A 21628-nucleotide genomic window follows, 5' to 3' on the forward strand; every position below is an offset into this window, starting at 1 on the left:
TTTTCTAACTGTAATTTTTAAGGTAGGCAGATAGTTCCAATAATAAGGTAGGCAGATAGGCAGAAGAAGCAGAGATCAAACTGCCAAAATCCATTGGATCATCAAAAAAGCAAGAGAGTTCCAGGAAAGTATCTACTTCTGCTTTTTTGACTACACCAAAGCCTTTGACTGTGTGGATCACAACAAACTTTAAAAATTCTTCAAGAGATGGGAATACCAGACCACCTGACCTGCCTCCTGAGAAATCTGTAGGAAGGTCAAGAAGCAACAGTTAGAACTAGACATGGAACAACAGACTGGTTCCAAATCGGGAAAGGAGTACATCAAGGCTGTATATTGTCATCCTGATTATCTAACTTCTATGCAGAGTACATCATGTGAGATGCAGAGTACATCATGTGAGATGCCGAGCTGGATGAAGCACAAGCTGGAATCAAGATTGAATCAAGATCTCAATCAAGAAACAGAATGACAGCACCCTTACGGCAGAAAGCAAAGAAGAACTAAAGAGGAGAGTGAAAAAGTAGGCTTAAAACTCAACATTCAAAAAACTAAGATCATGGCATCCAGTCCCATCACTTCATGGCAAATAGAAGGGGAAACAATGGAAACAGTGAGAGACTTTATTTTCTTGGGCTCCAAAATCACTGCAGATGGTGGCTTCATTACTTTGCCAACAAAGGTCTGTCTAGAAGCTACGGTTTTTGGTGTTGGAGAAGACTCTTGAGAGTCCCTTGGACAGCAAGGAGACCAAACTAGTCAATCCTAAAGGAAATCAGTCCTGAATATTCACTGGAAGAACTGATGCTGAAACTGAAACTCCAATACTTTGGCCACCTGATGCAAAGAACTGATTCATTGGAAAAGACCCTGATGCTGGGAAAGACTGAAGGCAGGAGGAGAAGAGGACTACAGAGGATGAGATAGTTGGATGGCATCACTGACTCAAAGGACATAAGTTTGAGCAGGCTCTGGGAGTTGATGATGGACAGGGAAGCCTGGCATGCTGCAGTCCATGGGGTTGCAAACAGTCGGACAGAACTGAGCAATTGAAATGAACTGAGATAGTTCCACATGGTTCAGCTTGCACATGAGTCTGAGGGAGAGGAGGTTAATATGAAGAACAAATGTAATGGTATTCTACTGTGAGCTATTATATTAATTACAAATACTGAGGGGGCTCTTTTAGGGGGAGAAGAGTTTTATCTTTTTCACTGAAAGTAGAATATATAGCCTGCTATGGGTAAAAATACTTAGATCTTCAAATGTTTTTGAGAGATTAGCCTATCAGACTTTTTAAAACTGTTTCCAGGGACTTCCCAGCAGGTCCAGTGGTTAGGACTCCACGCTCCCAATTCAGGGGACACGGGTTTGTTTGATCCCTGATGGGGGAGCTGGATTCACATGCCACAACTAAAACCCAGTGCAGCCAAATAAATATTTTTTTAAAAAAAGATTTCAACTGTTGGAGTGAATCTCCTAGCATAGATGCATGGATAACAGACTACAGTGAGTGTCTCTAGATGATTTTTCTGAGCCCCAACCTGGGATGAGACCCAAACTAGAGGAGCCCTTGGAAAGTCTATTTGTTTCTGGAAATTTAGGGTTTTTCTAATAGACTTATAAGACTATAAGACTATCTAGTCTGTTAAAAGCCTGCCTTTAACTTATTAGTCTTGGTATTTTGTTAGGGTAAGAGATGAGTTTTTATGTTATTAATGGTTCATCTCTAACCCTACAGAGCAGAGTATCAAATCTACTTTTATTCTGAATCTTTCTTGGGCTAAATAGCAATGGTTATCTCAATTTCTTTGGTGTTGATCATTTATTCAAAGACCAATCTTATCTTATGAAGGGTGGAAAACCATAATTTATTGAGTACCTACTACACATCAGTCAGCATACTGGACAATTTGCCCACTTTGTTTGTTTGTTCCTAAACTAGATGATTACATTGTACACTTAAGCTAAAAATATTAAGTTAGCTGCCCAAAACCTAGGCAGGGGAGAACTAGGATTCAAACTGAGATCTGCCATATATTTCTAGTATATTGGATCACCTCTATAGTCACAAAGAGTTATAAGTAGAATTGTCTGGTCTATTCAGTTTATTTCAAATAAAAATAAAAAGGGAAAATACTCTCTTTTTCATCTATGTTACTTATTTAATAAAGAGTGGATGGCCCAAAGCAGTCTTCTCTAAATTTTTCTGCCTCCCCCTCCTCTCAGTATGACAACCAGAAAAATAGTGGTACCTAACCAGGAGACTATTATTAAAAGCTGTAAGAATCAGTGCGGATGCTTATGTCATAATGTATTCCTAATAGTGTTGACCACCATTCTTTCTCTACATAAAATCTAACTGTCTTCATTGCCCAGTTCATTGACTGAACTGACAAGCAATTAAATTCTAGAATTGTGACATCAGGATTTTAAGACTAGAGCTAAATTATTCAATAGAGAATAGAATAAAAAGTCATTTACTTAGAAATACCATGAATATATTTTCATCTTAAATTTCTCATAGTAGGAAGCACAACATGTATATTCATTTTTCCACAATACCTACCACAAGAAATGCTTATTTCTTTTAATACACTAAGACTACTCACTAAAATAAGTACCTGAAAAACTTTGAATATTTGTTAATATTGAAAAAAAAAAGTTCATGCTTGTTACCACTTCTTAAGAATGATGGAGACCTGACTTTCTGTTTCTGTTGTTAATCTGCATCATGTTAGAAAGAAGGAATAGGCAGAGGTTCCAGGAAGGTGTGATGATTCTTAATTCGGTTTAGAAGCTGCTGTGCCACCGGTCTGAATTCTGTTTCCCAGTGGAGTTTGTGATAGTTTTTTAGGTCTTGGTCAAAACTCCCATTCAATGCTAGTTCTTCATCTGCATCAGAAAAATTAAAATTACAGCAATTACTTAGAAATGTAATCCTACTGAATGGTTTAATTTTTGATGGCATTGTAAACTCATTCTGAGTCATCTCTAATTGCAACAATGCTTTTTTACGGGAGTAGTTCTTTATAGAAAAAATTTTAAGTAAGTATATGATAGCTTCTTAATTAAAAAAAAAAAGATAATAATCTTGAGGACTTCCCTAGCAGTCCAAGTGGTTAAGACTCTATGCCTCCACTGCAAGGGGCCTGGGATTGGATCCCTGGTCAGGGAACTAAGATCGTGCATAGTGTGTGGCGTGGCAAAAAATAATAATCAAAGATAGCAATCTTCCTTAAAAAAAAAAAAAAAATCCTAGACTGAATTGAGTTCTTACTTCAATTTATCCCTAATGTTACATCTAACTTTATATCCAAAAGTCAGATCACAATTTCTCAGAACAAACTATGAATAGATTATTTCCTTATCTGCACATTAAAAATGTTAATTATTAATTCTTCAGTGGTTGACAAATATAAAAGAAGTTAGGAAATCTTTTGGGAAAGTAGCACAGTTGAATTTGACTGAAAATGACTGAAAATCAACTTTGCTCATTTCAGAGCAGCCTGGACAAACTTCGTTGAAAAGATAACCCCTCCCTCCCCCTGCCACCTTACGCTCACCCCAATAAAAGTGAAAAATGGAAGACTTTGAGAATCCTAAGCAATATTAGAATCCCAAGTGAATCCATGTATAATGCAGAAAAGCACTTGTTAAAAAAATGCAAAATTACAACATTGATTTGTTTCTTAATCCAACAGCACTTTCAATTCTGTGAATATCATGAAAGTATATCCAACCCAAGTTGGAAGACAAATGGCTACTGAGGTTTCTGCACTGACCCGCCACTGCATTTCTGTTTACACTGGAAACCATGAGAAGGACTTCAGGAAAATGCACTGGCATGCCAGTCAGAAGGTTGGCTCTACCACTTCCTAGGTCTGAGGCTGAGGCAGACTTCTTAAGTGGTAACCACTAAGTCCTAAATTGACCACAAATATTGCTGCTTGCATAATTTGCAAACTTCTTTCATAAGGCCCACTAAAATCCTACCATCAAATGCTTCCTTGGTGCTTACATCAAATTTCTTACCCTGAATATTTTCGGTACACACAATGTACACTGTGTGTACTTTGGCACTACTGGTGTTGGTGTCACCACCCAGAATAAGATAAGTCTGGAATCCCAGTTTGTACCTTCCCGTCCTTTCCCCTAGCCAACTGGACAGCTATGCAACTCTGAGATAAGTTCTGGGCAGACACAAACAATTCAACAAAGCTCTCCATGGAGACCCCTGTAAGCAAACCTAACTCTCCCCACCCATTTGATAATCAAGGCCTTGAAAGAAGGAGAATCCAGATGGTGTTTGATGCCTTAAAAGTCCTTCCTGTTGGGCTATTTCCAAACTAAAGTGGTCTGTGAGACTCTGAGTGCTCTTGAATTCCTAGATCTACTTCCTGCTCACTCTTCTGCAGATGTTCTGAGTACTAAACTTTTGTTAAAAATGATTTCTCTTTTTTATGCTCTTTTTCCAAAGCAGCTTAGACTGATGGCTGCCCAGGCAACCTTCAGTCTTTTTCTCTGTCCAGAACTTTGACTGGGTTTGATGATTTTAGCCAAGTCACTGTTTTGGTGTCTGGGGTTTCTTAATCTAACATCGAGACTATATTACTCTTCTTGAGGCTCAATGTATAATTAGTTAATCTACACTTGTACCCTTTTAATTGTAAATTGGGTTAGGCAAGATAACAAAAGTGGCCAAATAACTATAGATAAGAGAAAAGCAGTCTCAAGTTGCAAAGTAAATACAGCAAACGCATAAAATGTGTCATATTACACTAGATGTTAAATTTTGGAACTTGTATTACAATGAACAGCAGAGGCTAACCCAAGAAAAACTTAGATCTATGATTTTCAAACTTTTTTTTTTTTACTGTGACCTAGGAAGTCCATATTACATGATGACTATATACACATATTTATATATTTATAAACAAATAACAAATGCTTCATGATAGAATACTTATCTTTTCTACATGTAATATATTCTGATATTCTTTTAGTTTGCTGCTTCATTTTTCAAACTGGTCACAGTGTGAAAAGTACTGATTTAGATAACCAGTTATTGCCCAACTTTCTTTGTACACAGCACACTTCCAAAAACTAGAATTTTAGGTAAGGTTTTAGAAAGGATTAAAAGACAAAAAGGCAGAACACTGAAAGATGAACCTCCCAGGTCAGTAGGTGTCCAATATGCTACTGGGGAAGGGCAGAGAAATAGCTCCAGAAAAAATGAAGAGGCTGAGCCAAAGCAGAAACAATGCCCAGCTGTGGTTGTGTCTGGTGGTGAAAGTAAAGTCTGATGCTGTAAAGAACAATAGTGCATAGGAACCTGGAATGTTAGGTCCATGAATCAAGGTAAATTGGACATGGTCAAGCAGGAAATGGCAAGAGTCAATATTGACACTTTAGGAATCAGTGAACTAAAATGGATGGGAATGGGTGAATTTGATTCAGATGACCATTATATATCTACTACTGTGGGAAAGAATCCCTTAGAAGCAAAGGAGTAGCCCTCACAGTCAACAGAAGAGTCTGAACTGCAGTACTTGGGAGCAATCGCAAAAAAAGACAGAATGATCTCCATTTGTTTCCAAGGCAAATCATTCAACATCAGTGTAATCCAAGTCTATCTTTCAATCACTAATGCTGAAGAAGTTGAAGTTGAACCATTCTATGAAGGCCTATAAGACCTCTTAGAACAAACACCAAAAAAAGATGTCCTTTTCATCATAGGGGACTGGAATGCAAAAAGTAGGAAGTCAAGAGATATTCAGAATAACAGGCAAGTTTGGCCTTGTAGTACAAAATGAAGAAAGGCAAAGGTTAACAAGAGTTCTGCCAACAGAACACACTGGTCATAGCAAACACCCTGTTCCAACAACACAACAGATGACTCTACACATGGACATCACCAGACAGTCAATATTGAAATCAGATTGATTATATTCTTTGCAGCCAAAGATGGAGAAGCTCTATACAGTCAGGAAAAACAAGACCAGGAGTTGACTGTGGATCAGATCATGAACTCTTATTGCAAAATTCAGACTCAAATTGAAGAAAGTAGAGAAAACCACTAAGCCACTCAGGTATGACCTAAATAAAATCCCTTATGATAACATAATGGAAGTGATGAATAGTTCAAGGGACTAAATCTGGTAGACAGAGTGCTTTAAGAACTATGGGTGGAGGTTCATATCATTGTAGAGGAAGTGGTGACTAAAACCATCCCCAAGAAAAATAAATGCAAGAAGGCAAAGTGATTGTCTGAGCAGGCCTTACAAATAGCTGAGAAAAGAAGTGAAAGGCAAAGGACAAAGGGAAAGATAAACCCAACTGAGTGCAGAGTTCCAGAGAATAGCAAGGAGATAAGAAAGCTTTCTTAAGTGAACAATGCACAGAAACAAACAGTAGAATGGGAAAGACCAAAAATCTCTTCAAGAAAATTAGAGATACCAAGAGAATATTTCATGCAAAGATGGACACTATAAATGAAAGAAATGGCAAGGACTTAACAGAAGTAGAAGAGATTAAGAAGAGGTGTCAAGAATACACAGATGATCTGTACAAAAAAGGTCTTAATGACCCCGATAACCACAATCATGTGGTCACTCACATAGAGCCAGACATCCTGAATGTGAAGTCAAATGGGCCTTAAGAAGCATTACTATGAACAAAACTAGGGAGGTGATAGGATCCCAGCTGAGTTATTTCTAATCCTAAAAGATGATGCTGTGAAAGTGCTGCACTCAAAATGCCAGCAAATTTGGAAAACTCAGCAGTGGCCACAGGACTGGAAAGGGTCACTTTTCATTCCAATCCCCAAAAAAGGCAATGCCAAATAATGTTTAAACTACCATACAGTTGTACTCATTTCATACGCTAACAAGGTAATACTCAAAATCCTTCAAGCTAGGCTTCAACAGTATGTGAACCGAGATCTTCCAGATATACAAGCTGAATTTAGAAAAGGCAGAGGAACCAGAGGTCAAATTGCCAACATCTGCTGGATCATAGAAAAAAACAAGGGAATTTTTTTAAAAAGTCTACTACTGCTTCATTGACTATGCTAAAGCCTTTGACTGTGTGGATCACAACAAACTGTGGAGAATTCTGAAAGAGATGGCACTATCAGACCACCTAACTTGCCTCCTGAGAAACCTGTATGCAGGTCAAGAAGCAACAGTTAGAACCAGATACGGAACAGTGGACTGGTTCAAAAGTGAGAAAGGAGTCCATCAAGGCTGTATACTGTCACCCTGCTTATTTAACTTACATGCAGAGTATATTATGTGAACTGCCAGGCTGGATGACACTCAAGCTGGAATCAAGTTTGCCAGGAGAAACATCAACTTCAGATATGCAGATGATAGCACACTAATGGTAGAAAGCAAAGAAGACCTAAGGAGCATCTTGGTGAAGGTGAAAGAGGAGAGTGAAAAGGCTGGCTTGAAATCAACATTCAAAAAACAAAGATCATTGCAACTGGTCCTATCTCTTCATGGCAAATAGATGGGGAAAACGTGGAAACAGTGACAGATTTCATTTTCTTGGGCTCCAAAATCACTGCAGCCATGAAATTAAAATATGCTTGCTCCTTCGAAGAAAAACTATGACAAATCTAGACAGCATCTTAAAAAGCAGAGACATCACTTTGCCATCAAAAGTCAGTACAGTCAAAGCTATGGTTTTTCCAGTAGCGATGTACAGTGTGAGAGTTGGACCATAAAGAAGGCTGAGTGCCGAAGATTGATGCTTTTCAACTGTGGTGTTGGAGAATACTCTTGAGAGTCCCTTGGACAGAAACAAGGAGATCAAACCAGTCAATCCTAAAGGAAATCAACCCTGAATATTCATTGGAAGGAGAGATGCTAAAGCTGAAGCTCCAATACGCTGGTTACCTAATGTGAACAGCTGACTCATTGGAAAAGACCCTGATGCTGGGAAAAACTGACAGCAGGAGGAGAAAGAGGTGACAGAGGAAGAGATGGTTGGATGGCATCACTGACTCAATGGACATGAGTTTGAGCCAACTCCAGGAAATAGTGAAGGACAGGGAACCTGGTGTGCTGCATCCATGGAGTCACAGAGAGTCAGACACAACTGAGCGACTAAACAACAAAAGGAATTAAAACAACTCTGTCAGTGACCATTATAATATGGTCTCTACTACAGTTTAAGGATCCTGCACATCACTGCACTCTTGCCTACCCTGTTGTTCAGCACCAGGTAGCTACCATGGGTTTGATTACTGTTATAACTCTTATTACAAAGCACAGTTCTCACATATTCTAGAAGCACCTGATGACTCTTTGGCATAAGCATGATGATGTGACCCTCTACTTTGAACGCTGGGGCCCCCTCTATCCCTTATCACATAACCTAGGTTCTAAGTTCCACGTATCTTGTTATTTAGTTGCTAACTTGTGCTCAACTCTTTGCAACCCCATGGACTGTAGCCCACCAGGTTCCTCTGTCCATGGGATTTCCCAGTCAAGAATACTGGAGTGGGTTGCCATTTCCTTCTCCAGGGGATCTTCCTGACCCAGGGATCAAACCTGTGTCTCCAGCATTGGCAGGCTGATTCTTTACCATTGAGCCACCTAGGGAAGCCCTCCACGTACCTCAGATGAATATAAGATAACCTAGAGTCATTTACATTCACAACAACAAACTGCACATGCTAATCACCAGTGCATACTGGTGATCACCAGTTGCCAGCCACCCTGAGAGAAGCTCATGGTAGTGTGCCAGGGCATACCACCTAAGAACTTCAAGATAAACAGATTGCTCATGAGTTTATGAGGAGTGGCTGTAGCACATCAGGAAGTTTTAGACCACATTCTTTTTAAGCCACTTTCCTAAAAGACTGTCAACATCCCAACCACACTGAGTCCCATTACTTTCTTTTTCCAGCTTCCCATCAAGAAAAAGTTGGGTAACTTACATTGCTATATCAATTGCCTACCATGATTTCTAAAAACAGTGCTCACACTACATTGTGGGACTTTTGTGATATAACAGCTCATCCTGTTTTCAAAATGACCTGTTGTTTTCTTAACCTATCGCTGTAAAAAAATTGAAATTTTAAGTATACTCTCACTCATATACGCATTTCAACTGCTGCCCCACAGCTGGTCCGACACAACTACAGCCTGAGTCAGAAGTAAGGCTCTGAGGCCCACACTGTGGAGAGAGGAGCCAGGAAGTAGCCAGTCCTCACGGCTCATAAGCAGCACTCGTGATCACGTGAGAAGTGCATGCCACGCTCTGATGATGACCTGGCTCCCTGGTGGACTGTGTTTATTTTTTTACCAATGCCTCCATCCCCTTCCAGGGTTGGGTGGGATGGGGTGGGGTAAGGGCATCCTATGTAATGGAGCAGCAGAAAAACACGGGGGCTTGATGTTTACTTTCTGATGAAAGCCCTGGCTTTGCTACAGTATGATCTTAGACAAGTCACTTACTTAACCCTCCTAGAGGAACCTACCTCAACTGTCACCTAGCTGATGACCTTAGATCTTAGAAGGGTAGAATGAACGTCCTTTTAAAAGTATAAAGCACTATTAAAGATACCACTATTATCAGTTGATCCACAAGCATCTATCAAGAACCTGCTTTGCCCAAGGCAATATCCTCTCCTTAAAGTGGCTCCGTTGGAGTGGGGAAACAAAAGGTACAAAACAATAATACAGAACAAGTTACACAGCTCATGATTAATTGCTATGTAAGCAGCACAGCTTCCCTATGACTGTGGGCTGGGAAAGCTCACGAGAAGGGCCTGCCAGGACCGGCAGCCTTGGGCCAGGCAGGTAAGAGACCTGGCCAGAGCAAAGGTGCAAGGTTAGGGAAGCATGAGAGGAAGCCCAGTCCTGCTCCAGGCAGGGCTGACGGAGGGAAGAGGCAGGAACAGGCCCATTATAGTCAAGGGCATGCCAGGTGTGCTGCCCACCTGTGAAGCCAGCCATGCCCACATCCCTTCTTAGGTGGTGCCACACGGCCCCACCAGTTTGCTACATATGGTTGACTGCCCCAGACTGAGGTGCCAAAGGAAGCCACAGACAGCCTGCAGTGGAGGCAGCTGCTGCCTGAGGCACGAAAGCCTAAAGCCCAGGAAAATGACTCACGGGACCAGTCACATCTTCTCCCCAAATGGGAGACAGAAAGTCGTGCCAACAGCAGAGGAGAAGAGGCCCACTCACGACAGCAGCAAGAAGCGGCCTTGAGACAGCTGGAGCCACGGCCACGCAGGAGCCTCGAGGGGACGAGGGGGACAAAGGCTGTCTCCTTAAGAGCGGAGACAGAGCACTGCTGAGTCCTAGCAGGGTGGAGTAGATGATGCCTGCCTCCGATGGGGCCATCTTCCACATCCTGAGTGCTGGTCCAGCAGGCTGGGCAATGCACATGTTTCCCAGCTTCCTTCTTTCCGGGGCATCCTGCCCTTCAGCTCCTTCACTGACCGGGGGGAGTTCTCAGTGCTGCCCGAATAGCAGACTCACCTGTGGAACTTTTTAATGATGCAGATAATTGGCCTCCCCCAGAGTTCCTGAATCAGAATTCCTGGGAATGGGGCCAGGACAAGTGTGGTTTTTTTGACTGATTTTTCTTTTTAATTCCATATGTTCTGATTCCAATGTTCTGCCACAGTCGAGAACTGAATTAAAGCAAGTTGAACACACTTCTGCTCCCAGCAACCCAAGAAAACTTCAAGTCCACAGAGCAGAATGTGAACCTCAATGATTTTAAATTGTGCTCATTTTGAGAAGGGAACCCTCCGACATTGTTGGTGGGAATGTCAATTAGCACTGCCACTATGGAGAACAGTATGGAGGTTCCTTAAAAAACTGAAAACAGAACTACCATATGACCTCACAATCCCACTCCTAGACACCTATCTGGAGAAAAACATGATTCGGAAGGATACATGAGCCGAAATATTCACTGCAGCAAAACATGGAAGCAACCTAAATGTCTGACAGAGGAACGGATAAAGAAGATGTGGTACTTCATATACGATGGAATATTACTCAGCTATTAAAAACAAGGCTGTCTGTAGCAACATAGACGAACCTAGAGAGTGTCATACTGGGTGAAGTAAGTCAGACAGAGGAGAAATACAACATGATATCCCGTACATGTGGAATCTAAAAGGAAATGATACAAATGAACTCACTTACAAAACAGAAAGATACTCACAGACAGAAAATGAACTGGTTGCCAGGGGAAGGGACGGTTAACGGACCGGGGGAAGGTCATGTACACACTGCTATATTTAAAATGGATAACCTACAAGAACCTATTACATAGCTTTCTTTCAAATAGCTCTGGTCCGGAGTTCCCGTTTAATAACATATTGTTACAACAATAGAATTTACCAAGCATTTTCACAACCGTGTTTTGAGAACCAGCTATGTGTCAGGTTCTATGTGAATTTATTTGTGCATGTCTATTCATTTATCATCCTAACAACTCTGCAAGTGAAAGTGAAGTCACTGTCGTGTCCGACTCTTTGTGACCACATGGACTGTAGCCTACCAGGTTCCTTCATCCATGGGATTTTCCAGGCAAGAATACTGGAGTGGATTGCCATTTCTTTCTCCAGAGGATCTTCCCAACCCAGGGATCAAACCCGGGTCTCCCGCATTGAAGGCAGATGCTTTACCATCTGAGAAGCCCAACAACTCTGCAAAGTGGGTGTCAATCATCCCCATCTTAGACACGAGAAGATATACATTCAGAGGTTAATATGCACTGAGTTAAAACCCTGCATGTGATAAAGTGAGACCTTAACTCAGAGCTGCCTGACTATAGCCTCTCGGCTTCCTGGAATGCTCTCAGGATGCCTGTTTGATTCTCACAACTCCCTGCAACACAGCACAGACATAACGTCCCCATTTTACAGATGGAAAGACAGGTTCTGAGAGAGTCTTATGTCGAATCACACCATCCCAGAGAGTCAGGATTTGAACTCACAGCCTCTGGGTCACACTGAGCCTTTCCGCATGGCTTTGCTGAGCCAACACGGTGCTTGGGAGATGATAGGCACATCTTCATTTTGGAAAATGAAGATTTTCCGCTCACTTCTGACCTAAATCACTGCTGTTAGGCCTAACCCAGGATGAGGAGAACTATCCTAAAAATAGAAACTTTTGAAAAAAAAAAAAAGAGAAACTTTTGCAATGGAAGACACTCTCATCTTTCCTTTGGTTTGCATCAGTTACTTCCTACCTTTCAGTGTATGTCGGACGACACAGTAATATCAAATAATTTCACAGACTCTCCCCACATAACACAATCATATGTGCACAGGTTCATTAAAAGCATGACTTATTTCAGAGTAGCTTTTAACCATATTTTCTCAATTACAACAATGTCTATATACTTTTTAAACAACAGCAATACATTTATGCCCAGATTGTCTATTTATGCAGCTTATAGAAAATTCAAAAAAAAGGGGAAAAGCCACAAAAGAAATCATGACACCACCCAATGAGTTATAAGTCCTCATGTCCCCACTGTATATAAGATTCAGCCTCATCCAGGTATCTCCAAATTATAATCGTCTTTTAAGTTCTCTTGTTCCTTATCGAAAAAAAGCTACCCAAACGCCTACCAATCTTTATCCACACAGGCCACAGGAAATGATTTTTCTCATTTTGGTAAGATTCACAGATTCACAGTCAGGAGTCTTACCTAAAAATGATGACAGCAGGGCTAAGAGTGTGTTGGCAGCCTCATCTCCAAAACAGGATGAAGCATTGGTGATGTTTTCACTGAAGTTCCATAGCGTTTTGCAAACCAAGCAGGCCAGCTGCCAATCAGTAGGCCCAAAATCTCTTAAACAATCCACTAACCTAAGTGAAAAGTCAAATTGAGAAGTTATTAGGTCAGCACCTTTTTTATATTTTTAACATGATGATTAGCTTTCTTTGATACTGAATATACATTTTATATATAATTCAGTGTTATTAAAATAACTTCACATCTACCAATTTAAGTAATTAACAAATTTAAACAATAACCTACTTCTGAATTATTTTAAGCGTCCAGTGGAATCTAAATCCGCTCTTTAGCCTCGCTGGGCACTTCCAGATGCAGAAATCTCTCTGCCCGGGAGAAGTGAGGAGAGGGGCCTAAGCCCCGCTGTGAACCCTGACGGAGTCAGAACGCCACGCCTTGAACTTACTTTGTAATGCCACCTCCTTCTTTTAGGATGACTCGCTTGTCTCTATCCACGGTGAGGTTTAGGAGAACACCACAGGCAGAAAAGCAAATATCCTGATGCTTAGCACCCAGCAGAGCAATCATGAACTTGTGGACTGGAAGGGCAGAGCACAAATGCAGACCAGTGAGGCGCAGGGGCCCCAGCTGTATTTCATTCCACAAATGGCAGAGGGGAAATGGGGAGCAGCTTGTGAAACTGGAAACCCTGCCAGGAGACGCAGTCCACTCTCCGTACGGCTTCCCCACTGCCCAGTGGGGAAAGTGCCTTCACCAACACCCAACACCCGTCACTTCAGAACCTGCTCCCCACCCCTGCAGGGTCCCTGTTCGCAGGTACCGCAGCATCAGCTCTCCCTTCCAGGCAGGGGAGAGCCCCTGCCCGTTTAGAGGAGGGAACCACCTCCTTCCAATCACACAGGTGCCATTCATTTCATCTCTAACTTCTGGTTGTTCTCAAGGGCTCTTTTAAACCTCCAGTAGGAATTTTCTTAAAATACACAGCCCTGGAAGGGGGGGCGGGGAGAGTAGGCTTCAGTGGAGATCTTCCTGGGAAGTCCTCCAAGGCCATAGCTTGTAAGAGAAGACTTGCTCAGGCGACTGCTGGAAACCAGTCTGCAGGGAGGCCAGACTTCCAGTGTAGGGGACGTCTTATATCAGGACAGGCTCCCCCCGGACCCCACCGCCTTCCCTTACTCCTAGAAACGGAACTCTTTGTCCTGTTTGCTCATTGCCCCCAGCAGGGGTTGGGGGAGAATGAATGGGTGTGTGCTCCGGTTCCACTGTTCACTTGGGAGGCAGCCTTGGCCTACCGATGGGTCAGCAGTGAGCTTGGCAAAGGCTGAATTACATATGTTTTTAAGAGTTTAAAGAATATACATCGAAATGTTAACAATTATCTCTGGGGAAGTGTTTTTTTTTCAATCTGTATTATACAAATTTTCTATCATGAAAATGAATAATTAGGTATTTTTAGTTACTATTTTTACATGAGATATTTGAGAAAAACAATATGTTTAGTATACACTCTTATGTACCTGCTACACAGTTTAAGAAATAAAATATTACAGATCCAATTTTATATTTGGGGCATCCATTCAAATGTAACTTTGTCTTAAATGTGGAGTTTCTAATTCCAAATGCATTTATGCCTTATTCCATTAGCACATGAGTACATTACATAAACAATACCCAGGACCATTTCGCATGTTTTAATACAATATTAAGGTATTATTTCATATGTGTCCTCCTATTACTACTAGCTTTTTTGCTCCTATAGTATGTGTTGGAGGTTGATGCATGTTGATACATGAACTTCTAGCTCATTTATTTTAACTGCTGTAAAAGTTTGGTTGCATGAATATACCATAACATATTTATCCTCTTACCTGTTGATGGACATTTAGGTTGTCTACATTTTTCACTATTACAAGCAGTCCTATAATAAACATTCCAGTGCATGAAGGAGCATGTCTTTTGAGTCCATTCCCATGGACAGAAATGATGTGTATAGATTACTCATTTCACTCATTTCACTTAAACACAAACACATACACACACAATCTCAAAACTCAAAAGACCACTCATCAGGGAGAGGGAAACCCTGAGAACACAGCCCAGATCCATCTTGGCATCCTGAGCCAAGAGCCTTACAGATGGATGGAACAGAATGTAAAGCACTGCTTGTCCCAAAGCAGAAACAAGTGTCATGTTCTTGTGACCCAAGCTGCAAAACCACTCAGTTGTTTATTGCCAAGACGTGACTGTTTTTGAATGTATGTCATTAACTCACCATTTTTCTGCACTATGAAATCGCAGATGTCATGGTCCTGGGAGAGATTTCCAAAAACACGCACAGCCTCTAGGATTCCATCCATGTTGTTACTCACGAGGAGCTTTAAGAGCACTGGGTTTGGTGACCAGAGAAATAAAATCAGTGAATTTAAGTTGTAAGTTAAAGGCTATTAGAAACCAATATAATGCTAAATACTGTAACTTAAAAATTAAAAATGATAATAAAATTCCAATGATAGGGGACTTTAGCAAGAACTAAGAAACTCACGTGTCCCCATATTCACCTTTCTTAGAATTAAATCAGAATTAAATCAGAATTAAATCTTAGAGACTTGTACCAGAAGTCAGAAACTATAAATGCCTTTAGTTCTGTGTTTAGTTAGTTAATAAAGTCAAAACCTTAAATAAACATACATCTACCCAAACCCAACTCTGAACCTTACATTCAGCAATATATAGCTTTCTGTCTTGAATTATGGAATTCTTCACTTTGTAGTAAGATAAGTTGTTGATAGTTGCTGTAGTGTTGATCACCAGCTCCTCACAATCATCAATTGACTTGGATTCTGAAATAAAGTGAGCACAGGGTATCAAAGACTCACTGCAGGGCAGAAGCCACCACCTCCTGACTGCAGCCCAGCTGATACAGGGACCAGCCGCTGTCCCAGGCAAGGTCTACACGGACATGATGTTGCTGCTTTATTTCCCATGACTCTTCCTGCAGGGAAATGCGCCCATGGCAGAGGACCACTCCAAGCCAGCATTTGGAACACTCTAAGCTCAGTCCCTCTACCCAGGGGTCTGGAAAAGTCAGGCTGATCTAGTCCCTGTATGCAAAGGTGAGCAGAGCTGGTCTGCCCTGACCCAGAACTATCCTGGGGCCTGCACCTTGGGAGTCTGTTCCCCGGGCCCTCTAGCTCCCGACAGAAGGGCCCTTGGGTTGTAACCCATCTGTACTTCCTATCAGTGCTGCCTTCCAAACACGCAGGCTCTGACTGCCTCTCACTTCCTCTACCACCACCTCGTCCGTCTTTCACCTCCTCACTGGCTTCTCTGCTTCGCCTTTGCCTCCCTGAGCCTGCCCTCAATGTACAGATCCTTTCAAAGTCAGCCAGACAAAGCACTCATCTCCCCTGGCCCACAGGCCCGACCTGGCTGCCCAGTCCTTACCTCCCGGGCCTTATTTGCTGCTCCAGCCCCCACGTCCCTGATGCCAACCACACCAGTCTTTCCCTCTTTTTGAGCATTTCAGCCTGAGCCTGCCCAAGAACCTTTGCACTGCTAGTCGCCCTGTCTGGATTATTCCTTCCTCCAGTTATCCTGGCTCACTCCTCATGTCCTTCTGGCTGCTGCTTAGCTATCACCTTATTGGACATAGCCTCCTTAGCCACTCGGTATAAAACAGCATTGTTACCCACATCCCACTCCCCGTCTTTCCTGTACCACATGGGACCACCTGACTTCTGTGTTTAATGTCTATCTTCCAGCTCTAAGGTGTAAGCCCCATGAGACTAAGGACTCATTCGTTGCATTATCACATTCTCAGCATTGAGAACAGTGTCTGCACACAGTGATGCTCAACAGATAATGAGTAAGAACTTGCTGTATACCACAGGGAACTCTACTACACACTCTGTGATGACCTGTATGGGGAAAGAATCTAAAAAAGAATGGATATGGTGAATGGCAGTGAAGAGGCCCAGGTGTCCTCTGCTCCTGGGCCTTCTCCAACATTGGCTCCAGCCTTCCCAAGACCCCCATCCTGGCGACTCCAGCAGGGCCTCTGCCTCGGCCCCCGGGCAGCATGTAGACCAACATCCAACAGCCAGTGAAGGTTTACACACTCAGGGAGGACGAACGGTGGTACCAGGCATGTCATCTAGCAATGTGGAGAGGCTGAAGGGCATGTCCCAGCTAGTCAGGGCATGACAAAATGTGGTCCACTGGAAAAGGGAATGGCAAACCTCTTCAGTATTCTTGCCTCGAGAACCCCATGAACAGTATGAAAGGGAAAAAAGAACGCTGAAAGATGAGCTCCCCTAGGTTGGTGGGTGTCCAATATGCTACTGGGGAAGGGCAGAGAAATAGTTCCACAAGAAGTTTAAGAGGTAGAGCCAAAGCAGAAACAACACCCAGCTGTGGCTGTGTGTAGTGGTGGAAGTAAAGTCCGATGCTGTAAAGAACAACAGTGCACAGGAACCTGGAATGTTAGGTCCCTGAATCAAGGCAAATTAGAAGTGGTCAAACAGGAGATGGCAAGAGTGAACACTGACATTTTAGGAATCAGTGAACTAAAATGGATGGGAATGGGTGAATTTAATTCAGATGACCATTATATAGCTACTACTGTGGGCAAGAATCCCTTAGAAGCAATAGAGTAGCCCTCACAGTCAGCAAAATAGTCTGAAATGCAGTAGCTGGGTGCAATCTCAAAAATGAAAGAATGATCTTGGTTCATTTCCAAGGCCAACCATTCAACATGACAGTAATCCAAGTCTATGTCCCAACTACTAATGCAGAAGAAGCTGAAGTTGAATGATTACATGGAGACTTACAAGACCTCCTAGAACCAACACCAAAAAAAGACATCCTTTTCATTATAGGGGACTGGAATGCAAAAGTAAGGAGTCAAGAGATACCTGGAGTAACAAGCAAGTTTGGCCTTGGAGTACAAAATGAAGCAGGGCAAAGGCTAACAGAGTCTTGCCAAAAGAACTCATTGGTCATAGCAAACACCCTGTTCCAACAACATAAGAGATGATGCTATACATGGACATCACCAGATGGTCAATGTTAAAATCAGATTGATTGTATTCTTTGCAGCTGAAGATGAGGAAGCGCTACACAGTCACCAAAAACAAGACCTGGAGCTGACTGTGGATCAGATCATGAGATCCTTATTTCAAAATTTAGGGTCAAATTGAAGAAAGCAGAGAAAACCGCTGGGCCATTCAAGTATGACCTAAATTAAATCCCTTATGATTATACAGTTGCGGTGATGAATAAATTCAAGGGACTAGATCTGGCAAACAGTGTGCCTGAAGAACTCTGGAGGGAGGTTCATACCATTGTACAGGAGGTGGTGACTAAAACTATCCCCAAGAAAAAGAAATGCAAGAAAGCAAAGTGATTGTTTGAGGAGGCCTTACAAATAGCTGACAAAAGAAGAGAAGTGAAAGGCAAAAGAGAAAGGGAAAGATATACCCAATTGAATGCAGAGTTCCAGAGAACAGCAGAGAGAGATGAGAAACCTTTCTTAAGTGAACAATGCACAGAAATAGAGGAAAACAGCTTCCTCATCCATTCGTCTGCTGATGGGCATCTAGGTTGCTTCCATGTCCTGGCTATTATAAACAGTGCTGCGATGAACATTGGGGTGCACGTGTCTCTTTCAGATCTGGTTTCCTCAGTGTGTATGCCTAGAAGTGGTATTGCGAAGCTGTGGTACATATACACCATGGAATATTACTCAGCCATTAAAAAGAATTCATTTGAATCAGTTCTAATGAGATGGATGAAACTGGAGCCCATTATACAGAGTGAAGTAAGCCAGAAAGATAAAGACCATTACAGTATACTAACACATATATATGGAATTTAGAAAGATGGTAACGATAACCCTATATGCAAAACAGAAAAAGAGACTCAGATGTATAGAACAGACTTGTGGACTCTGTGGGAGAAGGCGAGGGTGGGATGTTTCAAGAGAACAGCATCAAAACATGTATATCTAGGGTGAAACAGATCACCAGCCCAGGTTGGATGCATGAGACAAGTGCTTGGGCCTGGTGCACTGGGAAGACCCAGAGGGATGGGGTGGAGAGGGAGGTGGGAGGGGGGACCGGGATGGGGAATACATGTAAATCCATGGCTAATTCATCTCAATGTATGACAAAAACCACTGCAATGTTTTAAAGTAAATAGCCTCCAACTAATAAAAATAAATGGGAAAAAAAAAAAAGAAATAGAGGAAAACAATAGAACGGAAAAGGCTAGAGATCTCTCCAAGAAAATCAATACCAAGGGAACATTTCATGCAAAGATGGGCACAATAAAGGACAGAAACGGCAAGGACTTAACAAAAGCAGAAGAGATTAAGAGGAATTGGCAAGAATACATAGAAGAACTATACAAAAAAGATTTTAATGACCCAGATAACCACAACGGTCACTCACATCCTGGAATGTGAGATCAAGTGGGCCTTAGGAAGTATTAATATGAACATAGCTAGTGGAGGTGATGGGCTTCTAGCTGAGCTATTTCAATCCTAAAAGATGATGCTGTTAAAGTGCTACACTCAATATGCCAGCAAATTTAGAAAACTCAGCAGTGGCCAAAGGAGTGGAAAAGGTCAGTTTTCATTCCAATCCCAAAGAAGGGCAATGCCAAAGAATGTTCAAACTATTGCACAATTGCACTCATTTCACACACGAGCAAGGTAATACTCAAAATCCTTCAAGCCAGGCTTCAACAGTATGTGAGCTGAGAACTTCCAGATGTTCAAGCTGAATTTAGAACAGACAGAGGAACTGGAGATCAAATTGCCAACATCTGCTGGATCATAGAAAAAGCAAGGGAATTCCAAAAAACATCTACTTCTACTTCACTGACTATGCTAAAGGCTTTGACTGTGTGGATCACAACAAACTTTAAAAATTCTTAAAGAGATGGGAATACCAGACCACCTGACCTGCCTCCTGAGAAATCTGTATGCAGGTCAAGAAGCAACAGTTAGAACTGGACATGGAACAACAGACTGGTTCCAAACTGTGAAAGGAGTACGTCAAGGCTATGTATTGTCACTCTGCTTATTTAACTTATATGCAGAGTGTATTATGTGAAATGCCAGGCTGGATGAAGCACAAGCTGGGATCAACCCTGAACATTCACTGGAAGAACCTGTGTTGAAGCTGAAGCTCCAATACCTTGGGCACCTGATGTAAAGAGCTGACTCATTGGAAAAGACCTTGATGCTGGGAAAGATTGAGGGCAAGAGAAGAACAGGGTGACAGAGGATGAGATGGTTGGATGGCGTCACTGACTCAATGGACATGAGTTTGAGCAAACTGCAGGAGATAGTGAAGGACAGAGAAGCCTGGCGTGCTGCAGTTCGTGGGGTTGCAAAGAGTGGGACACAACTTAGTGACTGAACAACAACAACATGTGTATAACTAATTCACTTTGATGTACAGCAGAAAGTAACATGACAAAGTCAATTAACTATACTCTAATAAAAATTTTTTAAAAAGTAAGAACTTGAACCTTCTGGAAATATCAACTTACAAAACAGAAAGCTGTAGCATTTCAGTGTCTTGGGGGTGGATCGTTTACACAAAAAATTTTTGAAGCTAATAATAATAATAGTAAACTCCATTGTTGTAAAAAAAAAAAAAGTGGTTAATAAATGCAAGAATGAGTGAATGAATGAATCCTTTAGCTTGGCACATAAGACCCTTAGTGGTTTTGTCCCTGCCTTCCACTCCACCTCCAGACTCATCTCCTGGTGAAGGGTGGATGCCGGGGATCAGCCAGGAGACTCCTGTGGTGTCCAGACGGCAAAAAAAGCTGAGGGGGGGGGTGATGGCAGAGAAGGAGCACAGAGGCCAGGCTGCAAAACTATTTAGTGAGGAAAACAGACAGGACGTGCTGAAGACTGGATTGGGGGATGAGGGAGAGCAACCACCCAGGATGACCTCTGGGTTTCTGGATTATCAAAGCGGATGGACAGCAATCCCACTCAGAATTAATGGGAGGAAGGTCCAGCTGGGGGTAAGACCATGAGTTAGATACCTTGGGGTACTTCTGAAGTATCCACAGTTGATGAGATTAGGTAAGGCAGTTAGGTGGACATACAGGTCTGGAAGTCAGAGAAAAAGTCAGGAGTCGGATTATACTAAACTGGCTACAGTAGCCTCTGCCTCTCTCCAGGCGCAGTGCATGGCCCCCAGGGCCTGGAGTACATACACCCGCCTCACTGCCTGGCCATCAGTCATCGCCTGCCTGGGAAGGAGTCACCTCAGTGCCCGTGCGTGTCTTGGGCCCTGATTTGCCCACTGGGTTTTATTGGTTAAGTAGTGCCTTTTACCTCTTAAAAAAAAAATAAAACTGAATATAATTGATAAACAGTATTACATCAAATGTAGAACAGAGTGATTCAATGTTTTTATAGATTATACTTCTAAAGTTATTACAAAACAACTGGCTGCAACCCCTGCACTGTATGATATATCCTGTTACCTATCTATTTTATACATCATAGCTTGTGCCTCTTAATTCCATACTCGTATCTTACCAGCCCCCCACCCCTGGACACTTCCCTCTGCCCACTGGTAACCACTAGTCAGTTCTCTGTTTCTGTGAGTCTGTTTCTGTTTTGTTGTCTTCATGTGTTTATTTTTTAGATTCCACAAATAAGTGAAATCATCACAGTATTTGTTTCTCTCCGTCTAACTTATTTCACTTAGCGTAATATCCTCCAGGTCCACCCACGATGCTGTGAATGGCAAAATTCCGTTCTTTTTTATAATTAAATAGTATCTTTTATCTTCTGTATGAAACCAAAGCTCCTCAGGGATAAGAGGGAGGTTGTGAGCTGACCAGGACTGTGCTA

The 21628-nt window shown here is 42.0% G+C and overlaps 1 protein-coding gene across 5 annotated transcripts in view; it reads right to left on the bottom strand.

Moving 5' to 3' along the window:
- Positions 1-2479: 2479 nt before the first annotated feature.
- Positions 2480-21628, bottom strand: part of ARMC2 (armadillo repeat containing 2) — a 124283-nt gene continuing 105134 nt past the window's right edge. For 4 of the 5 annotated variants that reach the window (XM_020876605.2, XM_070449993.1, XM_020876606.2 and 1 more), the window contains 5 exons: positions 15462-15584; positions 15017-15130; positions 13190-13322; positions 12697-12857; positions 2480-2895 (listed from right to left, as the gene is read on the bottom strand). In XM_020876605.2, coding sequence (XP_020732264.2) covers positions 2738-2895; positions 12697-12857; positions 13190-13322; positions 15017-15130; positions 15462-15584 — 689 coding nt within the window. In that variant the 3' untranslated portion in view covers positions 2480-2737. Of the gene's footprint in view, positions 2896-12696; positions 12858-13189; positions 13323-15016; positions 15131-15461; positions 15585-21628 lie in introns of those variants that run through there. The other variant, XM_020876608.2, reaches the window with a different exon arrangement.

The sequence above is a fragment of the Odocoileus virginianus genome, chromosome 19 (assembly GCF_023699985.2).
Source record: "Odocoileus virginianus isolate 20LAN1187 ecotype Illinois chromosome 19, Ovbor_1.2, whole genome shotgun sequence".
NCBI classification, from domain to species: domain Eukaryota; kingdom Metazoa; phylum Chordata; class Mammalia; order Artiodactyla; family Cervidae; genus Odocoileus; species Odocoileus virginianus.